General features: G+C 38.0%; 1 protein-coding gene across 1 annotated transcript in view; it reads right to left on the bottom strand.

Annotated features, from left to right (window-relative positions):
- KLHL3 (kelch like family member 3) overlaps positions 1–20,797 on the bottom strand; it is a 168,717-nt gene that overhangs the window by 78,643 nt on the left and 69,277 nt on the right. Inside the window, exon 6 of the mRNA XM_027849272.1 lies at positions 6,567–6,676. Coding sequence (XP_027705073.1) covers positions 6,567–6,676 — 110 coding nt within the window. The remainder of the gene's footprint in view (positions 1–6,566; positions 6,677–20,797) is intronic.

The following is a 20,797-nucleotide window of genomic DNA, read 5'->3' on the forward strand; positions in this document are numbered from 1 at the left end:
AGATCTCAAAATATAATCACTAGAATCAGAAAAGAAAACAAGCCCCATTTAGCATAAAGGTTAAGCCTGGTACAAAGTAGATGCCCAGTACCTGGGGAAGAGTTAAACAAATTGTGATGTATGAATGGAATGGAATATTACTGTACTGTTAAGAAACAATGAATACAATGATTACAGAAGCATGGGAAGACTTACATGAACTGAGGAAAAGTAAAACAAGCAGAACCAGGAAAACAATATATATAATGATTGTTTAGACATAAAGGGAAAGAACAACAAAATAAAGACTGAATTCTATCTTTATATATACATTATACATATAATACATATTGTTATATATTATTGATATACAATAGATTGTTAATTATTCTTATTGTTATTGTTAATATATATAGTGTTAGTATATGATGGGGCAACTAGGTGGCACAGTAGAGAGAGCACTGGGCCCGGAGTCAGGAAGACTGAGTCTGGCCTCAGTTGCTGGTCAAGTCACTTAACCCTGTTTGTCTCAGTTTCCTCATCTGTAAAATGAGCTGGAGTACAAAATGCAAACCACTCTAGTATCTCTGCCAAGAAAATCCCAAACAGGGTCACCAAGAGTTGCACAAGACTAAAAACGACTGAACTATATGTATTTAGATAGATAGATAGATAGATAGATAGATAGATAGATAGATAGATATACTATGTATTGTACATATATACAATATACATATATTATACCATATACAATACATATAACAATATATAAAACAATAACATATATTGCTATATTATATGTATATAATTATAATGACCAATACTAGCACCCAAAAAGAAACAGAATGTATCTCCTCCTTTCTATGGAGATGGCAAACTGTGGCTGTGAAACATTAAATATAATGTGGGACTTGATTGCTGAGTTAATTTTGCTAAGCAGTTTTAATTTCCTCTTTTTTATTCTTTGTTACTGTGAAAAATGATTTTTTTTAGTAATCATTATTTTAGAAACTCAGAGCTTCCCCAACCCCTTTTCTTTCAAAGTTCAGTCTTTCTTATCTAATCTAAATGGGTCCATTCCTGCTCATTGTGTTGCCCAGACAGGAAAATGTTGACTCCTCCCTGTTGTCAAGACAGGTGATATGGAAACTCATGTCTCTTTGACTAGGATAGAGTGACCTGGGTTAGGTACTCAAAGACCCTCATTTTAATATAGCCCACCTCCCAGAGTTGATTGGCATCCCTTCAGAACACCTACTCTTCGATGGGCATATAATTCTGTACCCCAAAAATCCCAAAATAAGCCAGTTCTGAACTGGCCCCCTTAGGGGGGCCCAGTTTTGGACTGAACTCCCATGGAATGCATGTCAAGCCAGTTTGAGAGAAATTAAATCATGGACACACGTACCCTGATTTCATTTGTCTCTGTTTCAAAATTGGGGTTTGTGGGGGTTCATGGGGTTCTTGGGGTTCACATAAATGGTACTGTGACTCGGATTTGGACTTGGAATTTGGGAGTACACTTTTTACCCCAACAGTGCTGCTGCTTGGCACCCACAGGACTTTTCTCCTAAAGTCCCAGCTCTGAAGAGTGGGTAAATCTTATCCCCAAAATTCCTGCTCCTTATGTATCAGACTTCCTGTTTTTAGGTAGAAGTCCACTTTTTCTCTCTAAACTAGCTCTGGGGGCAAAAGCCACATGTGAAGGTCTGCTCTGAAGGATATCCTCTGTAATTTGCTCAGGCAAAGTAAATTGGCATGCGATAACTCTGAATTTTGACTGGTAAAATGTTCTCTAATCTGTATTGGTCAAGCCTAAAAAAAAAAACAAGAAAATTAGATTTGTGCGCACTTTGTCTTGTTAAGCTGTCCCTGTGTGTGTGTGTGTGTGTGTGTGTGTGTGTGTGTCTGTAAAATGGTTCACGTTTGTGGTGAAGATTTAAAATGCAGCCAGAAAAAACTTCTAAGGAACTTCTAAGGTCTGTAATTAGAGAGAGAATATTGGGAAAGAACTCCCACCTTAGGCTTGCTGTGGGAGATTAAGACTTTTTTGGGGGGGAGGGGGGTCGCAACACTGGCCAAGTTGAGATACAAGAATAAGTTAAATAATGAGTAATGGAATCAAAAAGCAGGGAGAAACTCTCCCAAAAGTTAGTGGAAGGCAGAATCAGTTAACTTGCAGTTTTTAGACTGATAAGATCCAATATCACGGCATTGTGTTTAAAACTGCAAAAATAAGGGTTTTTCTGTCTTTTTACATTATAAAACCTGTTTATGAAGGGTGTGAGGGAAATACAGCTCTCTTGATCTGTAATTTGCTAGGCATTAACTTCCTCCAGATTCTAACAAGGTGAAGAGAAGCAGGACAAAGAGTGAGGTGAGTATTGTTATTTTTTTAATTTGTAATATAAAGGAAAGTGGAGGTAGTCTGAGTAATGGGTTTGAAAGATTTGGAAAGAGGAATACAGGTGCGAGTGAAAATATGATGGGCTAGAAAAAAATGGTTTGGGAATAAATGGGGGTAGGGCGGTCCACAGCTCCATGTGCTCTAAAGCGCCCTCATCTTTGGATAGTTGTTCTGGGTGCCTTTGTGCCACACTCTGTCAACATTAAATTAAATTCCTTAGGTCTCTTTTTGCCTGAGCCAAAAGCAGCAGTTAGAACACTAGTCCAGCATATTTTAAGCTAATCTGAAGATTACAGGTGATTTTTAAACTGTTTGTAAAATTTATATGCATCAGCCTGAAACTCCCACAAGTATGGAATGTTTAGCGTAGTTTTTTTTTTTTATCTGATAAGCCTCAAAAAGGGAGACAGGACTTGAGCTCTCTTAAGGAAGTAGAAAAAAAAAAGTTATTCAGAGCTGGGAATATACAGTCACATGTCTTTTTAAGGGAATGTATAAATTCGTGAATAATATTTCCTTTCAAAGGGCCAAGAGTATTGGACTTTTAAAACAATTTTTAAATGTTTATCATTAGCAATTATAAATCCAGATTTTATTTGATTTAAGTCTATTCACCTCAGTTTACTGTTCTGTAAGGGGACAATAGTGGAACCCACTTCCCAGGGATGTTGTGAGGATCACACGATTGTAAAATAACTGATAAATGCTACACAACATAATTATTATTATTACTCTAATTTAATGTAATTGTTCCACACCTGATAACTTTGTAGTTTTAAAATACCAAAGTAATAAGATCAATAATTTCTATATGTGATAATCTTAAAATGCAATTGATGTCATCTGAAGTTTATTATTTGTTACCACTGTATTTCTCAATTTTTAATCTGGATTTTGTTGCATATGAATTGGGCCTTTAAAAAAAAGGATGTGATAAAATATTTTTGAAAATTGTTAACATTTAATGAAGTATATTTGGTTATAAATAAGTTATAAAAATAATATTGATATTTACTATGAGGGCAGATTTTTTATTTGAAATCTTGGCTATTAGGAAAATATATAAGGTGGCTTCAGATTGTAGTTTCAACACATTTATGATGAGATGAATGATTCTCTGTGCAAGGTGATTTAGAAATGCATTTACCTAAATTGATAATAGGTTGTTTCAAGTTTTAAATACATTATAATGGGTAGGGTATTGTTACATTTCTAAGTTGTGCAATTTGATAAACAATTGTATCACTTATGTTGTTGGAAAAGTAATTTCTCTTATAATCTAGATGTTGTTAGATTAAGAATTTACTGTCAAGAAAAAAGAGCAAAAATGAATGGGTTAGGAAGCTGTTGTAAAATTTTTGACCATGTGTTGTAATATTTTTGAATATTTTGTAATTTAAGAAACCATAAACTTCCAACTTTTGTCTATATTTAAAGGGAAGTTTCAGCTAAAATTATTTGGTTCTCACTTATGAAAATTAAGATTGTTAACTAAGCTATTTGGAGTTATATGGAGTAAATCAAGTATTTACAAAGTTTTTTGTGAAAGGAAACTTGGTAATTGTGCAAAGAAAGGACCTTGTAAAATCTCCTTGTAATTAATTTACTTTGTTATAGTAACAGGATAAATTATAAGCTATTTTTAAGAAAGGGAAATATTTTTATGAAGAAATGTTTTGCAAAATCTTTTGTGCAATTTTTAGACCTACTAGATTTCCATTTGCAAGCTAATTTGTTGTAAGTAATAATTTGATATTGATGACAATTATGTCCAAACCTACTGTGAATTTTGAGTTTCATTCCTAGATTTGTTGTGTCCTTGGACTGGCCTTAATGGGTGCTTTCTGAGAAACACAGTCAGAGTTAGCAGCTCAATGGGAGCAGCATCAGAGGTGGGGAAGATCTTGCTGTTTTGATCTGAATTCATTCCATGGCCTAAACAAGGGTTAAAATTAGTGTTTGAACTTATCATATGTATAAGATTCGATTCCTGAAGTATTTTATGATGTTATTTAATCAGGAACTAGAACATGGGTAGGAATGCATGCAAACTACTTAAGGCTCAATTTAATATTCCCTAACCAATGCGAGATTATAGTCACATCTGAAACTGATTATGGGAACTGGCTATTCGAGACCTTATGGGGCTGATACTGACTTTATTCTGAGTCTGACTCCAGGTATGGTTATCAAGGAATGCTATTGAGCCACTGATCCATGATGCCAGCAACCCTGAGGAGGGTATGAACTGCAGAGGATGTTCTCCTGGGAAGGAGAACAAGGATTGTCCTGATTCAATTTCCCCACTGACATCTGGCAGACTTTAAGCCTAGCTCAATACAGTTTGCCACCTCCATAACTTTTGCCTGGAATTGACATGAAGTTAGGGAAACATTGCTCCCTTATTATAGTTATGTACCTATTCTCTTATGGCAAATTTCTATAATCAAAAAGTTTTATGAGCACAATATTAAAGCTATTAAATAATAAATTGATGCTGGAACATCTAAGGTTACTAATAGTAAGCTGCAAGTATAAGAGGGAGCTATTTGGCCTAGAATTTTAGCCCATACAACTAATTAAGTATTTAGCCTTGACATCTGTTACTAGTATATATTCCTACATATTCCTCATAATGGCATGGCAGTAATTAGGTCAAGGGCTTGTGGAACCAGGTTATTATTCTGTTACTTAGCTAATATCATACTGTCTTAGTTTACTACAATTAGTTAATGTTAAAAGAAGAATGGCTTGTGGTCTATCTTGTAAATGCCTTAAAAGAAGCATCCACTTTAATTAAGGGTTATTTATTTGAATACAACCAGAAGTTGAAATGTTTTATTACTTGATATGTATTGTTTTATCATTGATCACTCAATGTATTATGTATGTATTGGAATACATCTTTTTTATAAAAGTGTTCTGTTATTAATCCCCTAGTGTAATTTCATCCTCCTGATGGGTGAATGAATGTGAAAAAAAAAAACTGGGTTCTAATTTTCCTGTTTTTATTTGAGTTTCTTGAACATGATAATTGTTCAAGGTTCCAATTTTGGTTTTATAATGATAGAGACATAAGGGTTGAGTTAACTTTCATTATTTGACCTGGTTATTGGGAAGGGAATTTAAAATTGTGTTAAGATCAATCTGGTAGGAGAGTGCACACAAGAAAGAGGAACTCTACAAGAAGACAGTCTGCTGGACACTGCTTGAACAGCACTCAGACCAGAAAACTACATCAGATGATGTCCTCCCTACACAGCTGTATGAGATGAGACTTCTGAGCCCTTAAACAGACAATTTATTTATTGTTTACTTTTCCCCTTTGCTATTTTCTTACCAAGGGGACTGCCCCCTTGATTTGTCAATGCGTTGATCAATTTCTCCCTCTCTTCCCCCATATTGTTATAAGTCCCAAAAACCCTTGATGAAGTGTTGACCATATCAGTTAGTGATTCATTGAGAAGGCTATGTCTCTCATTAGAATCAGATAGGGGAATGTGAAAAATGACTTTTCTTAGCAATCATTATTTTGGAAACTCAGAGCTTCCCCAACCCCTTTTCTTTCAAAGTTCAGTCTTTCTTATCTAATCTAAATGGGTCCATTCCTGCTCATTGTATTGCCCAGACCAGTCTGGGAAAATGTTGACTTCTTCCTGTTGTCAAGACAGGTGATAGGGAAACTGATGTCTCTTTGATCAGGATTGAGTGGCCTGGATTAGGTGCTCAAAGACCGTCATTTTAATATAGCCCACCTCCCAGAGTTGATTGGCATCCCTTCAGAACACCTACTCTTCGAAGGGCACATAATCCTGTACCCCAAAAATCCCAAATCGAGCCAGTTCTGAACTGGCCCCCTTAGGGGGGCCCAGTTTTGGCCTGAATTCCCATGCAATGCGTGTCAAGCCAGCTTGAGAGAAATTAAACCATGGACACATGCACCCTGATTTCATTTGTCTCTTTCTTACAGCAGACTCTGTTTCAAAATTAGGGTTTGTGGGGTTCTTAGGGTTCATTTTACATAAAGGTTAATTCTCGTGGTGGGGAGGAAGGGAGGAAGAGCTGGCATATTGAGAAATTAAGGGAATGTTAAAACAAAAGACACCAATAAAAATTTAAATTTAAAAAACATTAAGTTCATTCTCCCCAACCCAAACCCTTGCTGAGGTTACTGTCTTACCTTTTCTTCTGAAGAAACTGTAAGCTTGTCACTGGATATTAAGCTACACACCTGGTCCAGACTAAGGCTTAGAAATTCTTCCCCCAGCATCACCTCTGGGAAATGCTGTTCTGTTCAAAAAAAAAACAAAGGTCAGAAAATAAAGTTATCATAAACTCCAGCCCTAACACCAACCAAATAGCATGGAAGTATAGTGAAAAATAACTTTGGTTCAGATCCTGGCTCTGACTTTCCCTAAAAAATCTCTTCCCCTCTCTGGTCTTTGGTTTCTTCATCTTTAAAATGAGAGTCATAATACTCAAACTACCTTCTTCCCAGGATTGTTATGAGGAAAATAACTTCTACATTTTAGAGTTCTGTAAATGTAAGGCATCAGTAGAATAAACAATCAATGGAATTTACCAACTGAGCTATTAAGGAGAATAAAGGGTAAAGGACTAAAGCTGAAAGGAATTGGAGCTTTTAATTTAATAATATAGGCATCACTTTCTATAAGCCTTTGTATTTAATAGCACAGAAGAAAATAGGACAGAAAGTACCCAGCTTTCATTTTCCTGTGTTCAGTGTGATTAATAATAGAGTTTCAGAAAAGTGTCACTGAGGCCTTCCTACTGAATTGAATTCAGAGTGTAAACTGGTAGAACGGAAGACATCTATCTCCTTAACTTTCTGAAGTAAAATGAGGGCAGGACCCCTTTGCTGCCGATGATAATGGGAGGCTACAGAAAGAGGTCAAAGGTAGAAATGGGGCTGTCTCTCCTTATTCAGAAATGACAAGGAAGAGTGGGACAAAGTAAAATATATTCATTATGACTGCTCATAAACATCTCTTTTGAGTATGGAAGCAAATGGGGTAGCCCCAGTGGTCTCCTGGAATCTTCACCTCCAAGAAGGCTGTATCTCTCCCAGAAGGGAGAAGTCTAGGACAACCAGTAGAAGCAGCTGTGTTCAAGGAGTATACCTACTATGAAAGGGGATAAAAATTTAATATAAGCTCCCTTAAGGAGCCTGAGATGATCAAGCAGATTTAACAGCTATATGACAATGGAAAAACCACAATTTGTGGTTGTGCCTCAGTTTCCTCAAAAATAGAATGGCGATAATAATAAACTACCCACATCACAAGGTTGTAACCCATATCACAAGGTTGTATTGAGAGAAAATTTTTAAGCCTTAAAGAGCAATAGAAATGGGAGTTACGAGCTACTGCTACAATAGAGAAATACAAGCAGACTCATGTGAAGGCAGCACTGGAATAAACAAAGGTTTTGCCTTCCATTAAGGAAGCAGTGTGTATAATGGACTGAATTCTGAATTAAAAACCAAAAACGTGGGCTCTAATTCCAACACTGAATAGCTGGATGGCCATGAACAAGGCATCAGCTTGGTATAGAGGGACAAGAACTGAACCTGGAGCTCGAGGTCCTGAATACAAATCCTGGCTCCCCTACTTTTTTACTACCAGCTTGACTTTGATAAAATTGTTTCTTGTTTTGAGGTCTCAGTTTACCATCTGTAAAATGAGGATCACTTTTAGCTCTAAACCCTATAATCTCTCTGGACATCAGTTTCCTCACCTGTAAAATGGAGATAATAATACTTGCATTATTACCTCCTTCACAGGACAGTAGTCAACAAACATTCCACAGGTCAGTAGGCAGAAAGCTTAATGAGTAAACAATGTAATAGCATAGCCAAAAAATCAAATATGATCTTAGGCTGCACTAAGAGAGGCAAATAAAAAAAGAGAGTGGCATAGTGAGAAGTAGCCTCTGCCCTAGTCAAAAGGGAGGGTATTGATAAACTAGAGAAATGTACAGAGAAACACAACTAGGATAGTGAAGGCCCTGGAGTTACAGCACATGAGGATCAATTAAAGGGATGTTTGGAGATAAGAGGACAAGGGAACAAAATCACCAAAGATCAGGAATCTCAAATATTTCAAAAGCTGCCATATAGAGTATGAATTAGACTTCTTCTGCTTGGTTCCAGAAGGTACAAGCAATGGGGAGATGCTACAAGGAAATAAAATTAGCTTTGATATAACCTAGAGCTATGCAAATATGGAATTGCTGCCTTGGAAGTATTATGTTTCCCCTCACTAGAAATCTTCAAGGCAAAGCTAAGGGGTTATCAGGTATAAAGAGGATTCTTAGTCAGGTAGGAGCAGGATTAGATGACCTATAAAGTCCTTTCCAACTCTGACATCTTTTGATTCTGTGAAAATACACCATAAACTGAAAAGTCCTATACAAATACAAAGTATGATGATGATGATGATAATTCTAAGGATACAGGAGGCATGTTGCAAAGCCTCCAAGTTGCGTACACTCCTTTGATATAAAAATTGTAAAAACGAGGGTGTAGCAGGAACAGGAAAAAACAATATTATGCAATCTATTTGGGGGGAAATTTTGAAAAATGAAGGTCATTTCTAGAAGGTGACATGCCAGTTCTACAGGTACTTCTTGAATGAAAGCCAAAGGTGAAACCTTCTCTGGCACAGGCCCTTCTAGCATTCCCAGCACATGTTTTGTTTTTAATTTTTTTTAATTTAATTTTTTTTAAATCAGAAATACAATCACTCTTTTAATGTTGCAACCAGCAGATCACGGTTCCACCAAAACTGGGCTCACAAGGGCCAGGTTCAATCCTGGTGGCTTTCCGAGAGGGGTCATTTTATCTTTGGCTTATTGCTTCTTGCCAAAGGTCATTCTAGCAAAACCTCCAAATGTACTCATGTCTAGGTTTATATAGATGTAACTAAAAACAGAACTACCTGTACAAGCACTCAAGGTAACAAATGAATAACCGGTATAGAAAAGTCTTTATTTCACTCCACAGAAAATGCATTAGGCACTTAAAGAATTCTCGGGAACCCGTAAGCAAAAACAGAAAACCACATGTAATTCTTGGATGGAAAGGCCAGTTGTAAAGAACTCTCTCCCCATTGGTGGAAATCAATTACTTAATGTGAGGGATGGGCAGTGTTGGTAAGAACCTAGACATCCCCCAATCCCTTGGAGAGGAGTGGAAGGGAGCATCAAGGAAGTCAATGTTACACATAATGTATATACAATCATTTTCCCCAAAAGTAACTGAACTTGGAGTTGCTACTAAGACAACACTTCAACATTCTGGTAAATCTGAGCTCTCTCACAGGGTCCTACACAATCTCTTCCAGACTTATAGTGTACACTGTGATATGGACACACACCCACCCCCAACAGAAAACAAACACATTTTGGGGCTACTACATGGACAAACCCCTCCCCATCAATCAGACCTGTACCATCTGAATAAATGTTTAAAAAGAAAAAAACAGTCATTATCAGTCCTGGGAGGAGACTGTGCACATGTAGAGACTTCTCTGCCTTTCTACCTCACCCGTCCACCATATGCACAAGTTTCTCCAACCTGGAAAACAGGTTCCTTCTATTCTCTGAGCAGGAAAAAGGCAAGAGTCAGCCATTTCTCTTAGAGAGAATATAGAGGGGAGATTTCCAGCAAGAATTGATCCTCCCTAGAATCCTAGCCAATCAAATTATCCTGGGGGCAGCCCCAGTGCCCAGTTAGTTGCTGCTCCATTTCCTTGGGATCAAGGCAACGAGTGGCATACCAATACTGTCTAGATGAAAGCGTCCATCAGATGCTCCCTTATCTCACTTTCTATATATAAACTCATCAAATAGATCAGGGAATCCCAAACTAATTCCCTTTACAATGTCAAAATCTTAAAGAACTTTCTCACACTTCTTGTGGATGCAAAAAATGATTCCTTTCTCCCCAATTAGCTAGTCTAGAGAACGCTGGGCCTGGAGCCAAGAAGATCTCGAGTTTAAATCAAGCCTCTGATGCTAATTAGCTGTGTGGCCCTGGGCAAGTCCCTTCATCTCTGTCTTCCTCAGTTTCCTCAACTGTAAAACGAGTATAATAATAGCATCTACCTCCCATGGTTGCTGTGCACATCAAATGAGATAATATTTGTAAAGCACTTAGCACAAGTGCCTGGCACAAGAAGGTGCTTAACAAATGCTTATTTCCTTCCAACTACAGGCACAGCTGAGGCTTTCCTACTTACACATTCAGTATACAAACTAAGCCACCATGGACAAATAATATCAGGGGCATATATCCCAATAAGAGATGAGGTCCCCAGCTCTGCATGACACGGAGACAAGTCAGGTCTACAAAGGGACAGTACATGCTTGAGTACTTTTCTCTAATCCCACTAACAACATTAACAACGTGAAAGAGAATTGACAAACTGAAGGAAGGAAAGGAAGGGAAATGGACATTTAGACATTAAAATAAAAAATTTAGACGTTAAAATAACTTCTTGTCAGCATAGTATAAAGGGCCTCAGGAGACCCACATTCAATTTTCCACTCTATCCTAGAAGAATTTAAGTTCCCACAGGGTAGGAGCCATTCTGTTTTTGTCTTTCTAGTGTCTAGAAAAGTGCTTTGAAATTTTAATGGAATAATGAAATGAATGGAAGAATAAAAGAATGAAAAACATTTATTAGGCACTTTATATATGCGAGGCACTATGCTAAAGACTATGCTAAATGCTTCAATTAATTCAATTGAATTGCCACAAATTTATTATGTAATCTTAAAAAGTCACAACTTCTCTGGAGCTGAGATGTTTGCAGTAACAGGGAGCTCATTACTTCCTAAGATAGGACATTTCTTTTTCAGATGGTTCTAATCATGAGAGTTGTTCTTCATAATAAACTAAAACTCCCTCCAACTTTCTCTAATTGGTGTTATTTCTGCTCTGTGAGATCATAGAAAATGTTGCATCCTTCATTCCATGAAACAAGATAGAGGGATTCTTCCTAAGGATGGTTTAAATCCACTTGAGGCCTAGAGGAAAGAACCTGTACTAGATGACCTCTTGCAGCCCACACAGCTGGTTTTAGCATGTCTAGTGGGCAGCACTAACAAGAGATAAACAAAAGGTAACAAGTAACTTTTTTGAGTAGGTCACCTGCCTACACTATACAGCACACAGTATTTAGCATTTGTCCACAAGGCAGGTTTATTCTCAAAGAAGATCCATTCTCCAGATGAACCCACACTGCTCTCCATTTGGTGAGTCATCTGAACACACCAGGAAAACATACCCCGGGCCCCAGAGCTGAATTTGGCATTCAGTGTTTACCAGCTTCGTGACTAAGGAAATGACATTTGAAAGCAGAGTAGGAGAAGGTGGTAGTGATGTTTTTTTTAAAAGAAAATTTTCATAGTTCACAGTCTAAGACAGATCAGTTCAGAGACTTGGAAAGGAACAGAGCTGGAATCACAGGTTTATATTCCAGAGAACTCATTAAGCAACAAGACCCACCGATAATCCCTAAAGATATAACATGCTGGAGCTTCTTCATGCCTCCTACACATTCTTGTCTCTCACCCATGGCAGATTCATCCTCTCTCCTATGCTTACACGTCTTCTCCCATATGCAACCTCCCTCTGAAATCTCATAAGAAAATTCTGTTTCCTCTCAAGAGGCTCACCCAGGAAGAAGCACCTACAGGACTGCTGGAAGACCAGTGAGGAAAATGAGTTGGATATTCTCAAGTCTTCTCCAAAACCCAGGAGGATCCAAGAGGCTGGGTCTAACATCATAGCCTTATAGGAGGGTTCAGGGACAGATCTTGGTGTTACCAGCCTAGGAGGCACAGTCTTTCCTATAAAGATGGAAATTTATTTCCTATCCCTCTTTCCTCATCCACCACACAGAACAAAGTGAAACAGATTTGTCTTTTCCAGAAATCAGGAATGATGATTTTGTTGGGTTACAACATTAATTATCACTTTTAACTTCATTAAACTACAGCACTATAGATCCATAATGTGAAGGACAGATTGGATAGAACGTGTACTGACCCCAACACATCTCCTAGAAACTGGTCTATTAAAAATAAATCCCTGGATACAAAACAAATGAACAGATACTATTAGCAGCTCTATGTAATGTTAATAAAAGCCAGGAAAAAGTGATAATAAGAGAAAGTTCATTCAAAATAATTAGAAAATTCATAAAATATCTGGGAAATTAAACTATTAAGGCACAAGTAAGATTTACATAAATAAAACTTCAAAATGCTCTTTATAGATATAAAGAAAACTCAAATAAGATAAGTGCTCAGGATTGGGTTATACAAACATGATTAAAATGATAAAATTTCTTAAATTAAACTATAGATTTTGTACTATCTCAATCAACTTACTAAGGCGATGCTTTTTAGAATGAGACAAACAATAACAAAACTTATTTGGAGGAACAAAAGGTCTAAAATCTCAAGGAAAACAATGAAAAAAAGAAATGAACAGAACAGAATTACCAGACTTCAAACTACATTAATGTTGAACCCCATGAACCCCAATTTGGAACAGAGTCTGTTCTAAGAAAGAGACAAATTAAATTAGGGGGCATGTGTCACCATTTTAATTCTCTCAAGCTGGCTTGACATGCATTGCATGGGAGTTCAGTCCAAGACTGGGTCCCCCTAAGGGGGCCAGTTCATATTGGCTCGATTTGGGATTTGGGGATACAGGGTTATTTGCCCTTGGAAGAGTAGGTGTTCCTAAGGGGTGCCAATCAATTCTGATTGGTCAACAACACACTGGGAGGTGAGCTACATTAAAATGAGGTCTTGAATACGTGATTTAGGTTACTTAATCCTGAGCTGTTCTATCAGACCACCCCTAGTCTTGGGCTATCCAGGCAGAAAAACTGTCTCCACCCAAACCTGAGCAGATTAAATCGATTCAGGCCTGGGCTGGAGTTTGACCAGGCATTATTAGTAATGTCCTTCTGAAGAACTTTGGAGCAGAAGAGGGGGGCTGGGAGCTCTGAGTCTCCAAGACACAGATTACTAAGAGAAATAATTTTTCACATTATAAATCAATAATTATCAAAAAATATTCGGTACTACTTTACAAAACAGAAGAGCAGAAATGACTAGATACGCAGGAACCAGAAGCACTTAAAAATGTTTACCTGTTTGATAAAACCAAGAACATAAATTACTAGCAGTACTCACTAGTCGGCCAGAACTGCTGGGGAAACTGGAAAATAGTCCGGCAGAAACTACATTAAGATGAGCAACCTATACCATACTACACAATAAGCTTCAAATTATAAGCATTTGATGCTTATATGGTCACATCATAAATTAAAGAAGAATGGGAAAAGGCATTATCTTTTTTTTGTTTGCTTTTATGTTTTTTTTTTATTTTTACCACATTTTATTTAAAGTTTTTAGTTCCAAATTCTATTCCTCCCTCCCTCCCTTTTCTTGCCCCTCCCTGAGATATAGGTTATACATGTGCAGTCATGTAAAACATTTCCATATTAGTCATTTTGTACAAGAAGACTTAAATAAAAGAAAAAAATTAAAGAAAGTGAAATTCAGTCTGTTTTCAATCAATATCAGTTCTTTTTTGGGAGGTGGGTAGTATGCTTCATCATCAGTCCTTTGGGACTGTCTTGGATCATTGTATTGCTGAGAATAGCTAAGTCATTCACAATTCTTCATCAGACAATATTGCTATTACTGTGTACAAAGCTCTCCTGGTTCTGTTCACTTCACTATGCATCAGTTCATGTAAGTCTTTCCAGGTTTTTCTGAAATCATTCTGCTTGTCCTTTCTTATAGCAAAATAATATTCCATTACAATCATATACTACAGCTTGTTTAGCCATTCCCCAACTGATGGACATCCTTTCGATTTCCAATTCTCAGCCACCACAAAAAGAGCTGCTATCAATATTTTTGTACAAATAGGTCGTTTTCTCTGGAAAAGGCATTTTCACAACAAAGTTGGGGAAAATTCACAGAACAGAACAGAACAGAACAGGAAACACAAACAAGACAATTTTGAAAGTAACAGTGAATTTATCATATATACCTTTAAAAAAAGCCAAATGTAATAGAGATTCACAGATTCACATATAGTTATCTTTTTTCCTGTTTTCCTGTATATATGCAAATGCTAGGGTTTTTTCCCTCTTTTAGTTGCTTAAGTGCTTATAAAAAATGTTTAAATGGTTGCAGCAGAATTCTTAAGCAAGAGGAGGTTATAAAAGAAAAAAAAGTCATTTCAATCATATAAAATTAAGAGCTGATGCAAATAAAAGTAATGAAGACAGAAAAAGAAGTGAAATTTCTGAGTGGGAAAAATCTTTTCATTAAATATCACTAATAATTTTATATCTAATATATGTATTTATATATTTATATATATGAGGAATTAACAATATGTAAGACCAAGAGCCATTTCTCAAGAAATAAATGGTCAAAGGATATAAACAAACAAGAAGAGATGCAAACTACGCATGACAGTACGAAAACATGTTCTATATCATTAATTACTAAGAACAATGCAGCTTAAAATAGCTTAGGTTTCAGCTCACAACATGCAAATTGGTAAATGACAAAAAATAGAATTGGTTAAGGCTGTAGACACTGCTAACGAGAAGAAAATGCACCTTTCTTCCTTCTTTGAACTGGGGAAGTATGGCTATGGAAAACTGCATATACTGTCATACTCAATGTGTTTGGCTGGCTTGGCTGAAATGTTTTTTCCTCTCCTTTATTCCCTTTTTTTTTTTTTTTTTTGTAAATAAAGACTGCCTCTCTGGGGAGGGAAGAAGGAAAAATATATTTGGAAATGAAGGTAATATAAAAACAAAATCTTTTTTTATTAGTAAGCATACAAAAAATCTTGACAGGATTATGAGAAAAGAAGTACATGAATATACTGTTGGTGGAATTGGGAATTGGTCCAATTATTCTGGATATATTTGGAATTTTGCAATTAAAAGTGACTAAACTGTTCATATCCTTTGACACTACAACTAGGCACATTCCCCAAGGAGTAAAAGACAGAAATAGATGTGAGATAGATATATATAGATACACACACACACACACACACACACACACACACACACACACTCATATACACAGAGGCATCTAGTTAGTTCAGTGGATAGAGCACTCAAATTGGAGTCAAATGGATTTGAGTTCAATCCAGTCTCAGACACTTAGTAGCTGTGTGATCCTGGGCAAGTCACTTAACCTGCCTGTCTCAGTTTCCTCATCTGTAAAATGGAGATAACAATAGCACCCACTTCCCAGGGTTGTGTGAAGATCAAATGAGATAATATTTTCACAGCACTATACAAACCTTTAAATGATATATAAAAGCTAGTTATCATTATTATTATTATTAACTAAAGCATTTGTGTGAGAACAGGAAATTGTGAACAAAGTGGGTGCCCCTCAGTTGGGAATAAATGTATGATTGGGAATGTGCATACGATATGTGAATACAACGGAACATTTTTGTGCAATGGAAATGGTGAATGTTAGGAACTCAGAGAAACATGGGAAGATTTGTATGAACTGATACAGAATGAAAGAAGTAATGAAGTGAAAAATGAAAAGAACAATATACAGAATGAATATAACATTAAGTAAAAGATCACTTAAGGGAGGCCAAACTGAGCAACTGGAAAACCAGTAATTGTCCCAAAGAATGTATCATAAAACATACTCTGCTTTGCACATGCTACTTGGCCTCATTTCAACTCCACAGAGCAAGATGTTCCATGGCAGGTACCCCTGGTGTCTCTCCCCAGTAGATTGTTAAGTTCCTTGAGGTCAGAGACTGTCTTTCTTTTTACTAATTATATCCCCAGCACTTAACACAGTGCCTAGCACATAGTAGGTGCTTAATAAATGTTTATTGGATTGGACTAGATACCATTATCCTCTCAGCAAAGAAGTAAGGACCTAAAGGCAAGAGAGAAGAAGCAGGTTTTTTGCATATCTGTTTTTCTTCGTTTCAGAAGAAGATTCAATTTGGAGTGGGATGGAAAAGTGTGGTATATCCAAAAATGGATATTATATAAAAACAAAGACACTAATAAAACTTATTTTTAAAAGATAATAATGCCTGGTACTCAAATTACTTGGTGGTCCTTTACTTTCTTCTCCTTCCGAAGGCCATTTGCTCTCCCTGGGCCTCAGCTTCCCCTATAAAATAAGGGGGTAGGGCTAGATCATCTCTAAGGAGACCACACCAGCTCTAGTGGTCACACAGAGATCATGAAATTTAGAAAAGTAAGAGATCTTAGAAGTCTTCTTGCCCAATCCCCTCCTTTTACAGAGGAAGATCCTGAGACCCAGGGAGACTAAGGGAACGGTGAAGGATGTGGGAAGAGCACTGGATTTTGAGTCAGTGAGCCCTGGAGCCTAATTCCACCTCTGCACTTTATTAGCTGTAAAGCTACCGGCAAGTTACATCAAATTCCCTCATCTGCAAAACAAAGATAATAATGTCTGTAGTATTTAAGTGCTAGTATTGATATAAGAATCAAATGAGAAAATAAACCTACTTTTTGTAAAACCTAGTGGGGTATACAAATATTAGTTGTTGTTGTTATCATCATTATTATTATCTGACTTGCCCAAAGACAACATTGCGCAGTGGAAAAGAATATTGGTTTTGGCATCGGAGGATCTAAGTTAGCCCACTGCCCATGCCACTTACTGCTGGGGGAAGAGGAGGGCAGGCATGTCATCTCTCTGGGCCTGGTCCCTGATCTGTAAAATGAGGGAATTGGGCTAAATGAACTCTAAAGTCATTCCCAGATCTAAATCTATGACACTACAAGTTGAGAGGTTTGCCTCTAAACCCCATGCTCTCTCCCTCAGGCCTCTCCACTAAGACTAGACAAGTAGAAAGGGGAATACGGGAATCCAGGTAATTGAGGGTGCTGGTTATCTCTGTTCCAGTTCATTCCAAAGTCGTAATATAAACAATGATCATTTGAGTTCAAAGCCTTAATGAGGGTAACACAATTATTAGTGTGTCCTATCCATCTGGATAAGAAACTATAGTTTGTGTGTACAGATGAGGTAGAAGCTAGACTGAGCACACACCTGTGGCAGTGAGATGAGGAAATCCTGGCCCACAGAGAGAACCATAGACTCGGCTTTGTTCTCGTGGGAAAGGCACACTTTAGTCTAGGTCCTTTTCTGGGTACAAAATGTGCTCTTTCCAGGGCAGCTGGTAGGGAATGAGCTGGCACTTGTTTGAGCACCCTGAACATAAACCAGAAAGGCACTTTACAACCCAGGCAAGAGCAACTACCTAAGACTAGCGAGTGAGGGAAGTGAGTAGGGAGGTGGAGGGAAAGACAAATACAGATATCATTCATTCATTCATTCATTTGACAAATGTTTATTAATTAAACACCTACTATTTGCAAAACACCTTGCCAGGCAATGGGGCAAATATATAGATGTTAAAAATATAGATAAGATTTAACCCTTACCTTCGTTGACCTTATATACTGGCAGGAGAATAAGACAGAATACTACTAATAATGGTAATAATAACTAGCATTTATATTGCACTTTATGGTTTGCAAAGCATTTTAAACATATTGTTCCATTTGATTTAATAATCAGCTGAGAGAAGTGAACAGGGTTTTATTAGGTCCAAGGCAAGAAAGTTCTCACTGTCCCATCTGTATCAATAAAGGATGTTCCAGGGAGAACCAGTCACATAATTGCTTCTAATATAAATAGAAAAAATACTCTTCAAAAAGAACTTCCTCCAATGAGCCAAAGTGGATGGAGTCTAGTAATGCAGTGATCCTACAGGTCTAATATTAGGATATTATGAGGGACTGCTGCCTTACTGCTTTTGTAATATAGCAACATCAAGTTTTTTACATTTTTGGTGTTTGGGCTGGTAGTAGGGAAAACAGGTGCAGAAAGTGGACAGCTGATGTACTTTGTAGCTTCCCTGACCTACAGGGACCTGGATTTCATATTTCACATCCTCTCTCCATACTTAGATCCTATAATCCCTAAGGCCTCAGGCTTGCAGGAACAGAAATTAGATCTCTCCACTGATTGAGAATTCCTGGAGGGGTAAGGACTCTCCTCCAGAATTCCTGAATGAAAGATTCTGGTGTCGCAGGGAAACAGAAGCAAAGTAAATGCAGCAACTTCATAGAATATGTTTTAGAAAATTCCAAACAACCTTGGAATCTCCCCATGACCAATTTGCCAAGGGCAGGTCAGGGGTCACATATATTCCTAACTATTCATTCTCTAGTCTGTTGTCAGATTTCAGTGCATCGCATCAGTCATCCCATTCCTGTCAGCTCAAGGTTCTGAGCCCCCTCACCATCTCAGTCACAGGAGGAGACAACAGAGACCTGGCATGTCCTCCTGCCCAGAGAGGTCTCTTGTATATCTCTGCCCCAACCCACTCTGGACACAGTAAAGAAAGAAATTTCCCCCTTTGGGTTAAGCATCTCCAGAAATGGCTATTCTATGCTCTCTGAATCCACTGTAATATCTGGAAACCTAAAATTGAAAAGTTCTTCCACAGAGCTAACTAACATCCACCCATCCTAGTACTGCTCCATTTCCTCTTAATTCATTCCAAGAGGTAGTGTTCACCATCCTTCAGAGCCAGAATATCTGTCTGCAAACAGGACTAAATAGACATTTGCCACATGAGTTAGTATCAATGTCTGACCCATACCCCCGACAAACACACCCTGCCTCCCACTGTTCACACTCCTTCCTAATAGAGGCCGGTTTTCTCTCCCTTGCACTGGAGCGTTGTACCAGAGCTGCCCAGCAGTCAGTGATATTGAGTCAGGTCTGACCTTCCTTAAAGAACCCACGGAAAGGAAGTTTTCTTGTAACCCAGCTACAATACATTAACTACGAGATACCAGAAACAACAGAACGTGCTTTCCACTCAACCACAAGAACTAACTAGAGTGCTTTCCTTGTTTTCTTAAGTTGAAACTAATAGAAAGGTGAATGTAAGAGGCATAAAGACAACGGCAATTGGGGGGGGGGGGGAGTCACAATACGTCTGGTCTTGGTGTTTATGAATATGAAAACTAACCTGGGGAAGAAGGTAGAAGCCACAGGCCAACTCTTACTGATATATGCAAAGTCCAAGAGACAGCAGGGACTCTTATTCCCTCTCATTTAATTATGACATTCCCTGGTTTTAAACTGCCCGATCATTCTAAAAACCTCAGCTACTGCTAAGCAAGCTAGTAAAGTTCTCCCTAGGTTTGCTAGCCTATAGCTGGAGGGTTTCAGTTCTGCCTGGCCAACTGATGTAAACAACATGTCCCAAGAATTTTAATTGCCGTTTTATTAATGGCCACTCCATTACCATCACACAGAATGGGCTCTGCCAGGGCAGGGGCGCCTCCTAATCACCAACCAACAAAATCCACATAAACCCACTCCTTTGCCTCAGAGGTTAAAGATTAAACAGGACCTTGGAAACAAGGATAATGAAGTATTGCAGCCTGGTCTAATCCTAAAGATTAGGAGAAGAAGAAACTTAGAAGAAGTTTCTTAGAAGAAACACAGGGTCCATTTCCCTGCCCTGGCCAGAACCATACGAGCTGCCTTCCAGAACTGGAAAAGCAGAGACACAAAGGACCAGAGCTTTAGGCTGCTAGTGGTTAAAAGGACACTCACAGAAATAGTTGTTATTTACAAGTAATGATACCCAGAAAATGAACGGAAGTAGCTGAGGAGAAAGAGGGAAGAAGCACTAAATTTGATGCTGAAAGAGACTTGGGAAGCCATCAAAGTCTATTACCCTCATTTTATAGAAGTGCTGGAGGTGATTTGCCCAAGACCACACAGGTGGGATCTGAATTCACTTTCTTTCATTCCAAAACCAGGGCTCTTTCCACTATACTACCGACCTCTAAAAGGGGAGGGAGAGGAGAAGAGGAGGGAAGTAGAGGGTGATATCCCAAACAGAAAACCAAAAAATCAAATGCAGGAAAAGGAAATTATGGCAATTCTACCTCAACCCCCAGAACTGGAGACATGTCACAACTGAGAAGCTAACCAGAGGAAGAAAAGAAGAGGTAAAGGAAAAAAGGAACTCAGAGGGGGCCTCGCCCAGCCCTGGGCTTAGTGGTCTCCAACCTGTGGAACTGTCTGCTTGATAAGTCCAACTAAGGGAAACACTTCAGAAGCCTTGGTCCCTTCACCTGGCATATACCTAGGATTCCAGTGAGAGGTCAGACTGGCCCATCTCCAAGTCCCTCTGAGTTCTGAAAATGCAATTCCACAATTCTAAGATTTTTGCCTGAAATCAAGAAATCAACGAATGCTTTTCAATACTGTGCTCAGTTTCCCTGG

The sequence above is a fragment of the Vombatus ursinus genome, unplaced genomic scaffold, assembly GCF_900497805.2.
Source record: "Vombatus ursinus unplaced genomic scaffold, bare-nosed wombat genome assembly UNPS02007284.1, whole genome shotgun sequence".
Lineage (NCBI taxonomy): Eukaryota > Metazoa > Chordata > Mammalia > Diprotodontia > Vombatidae > Vombatus > Vombatus ursinus.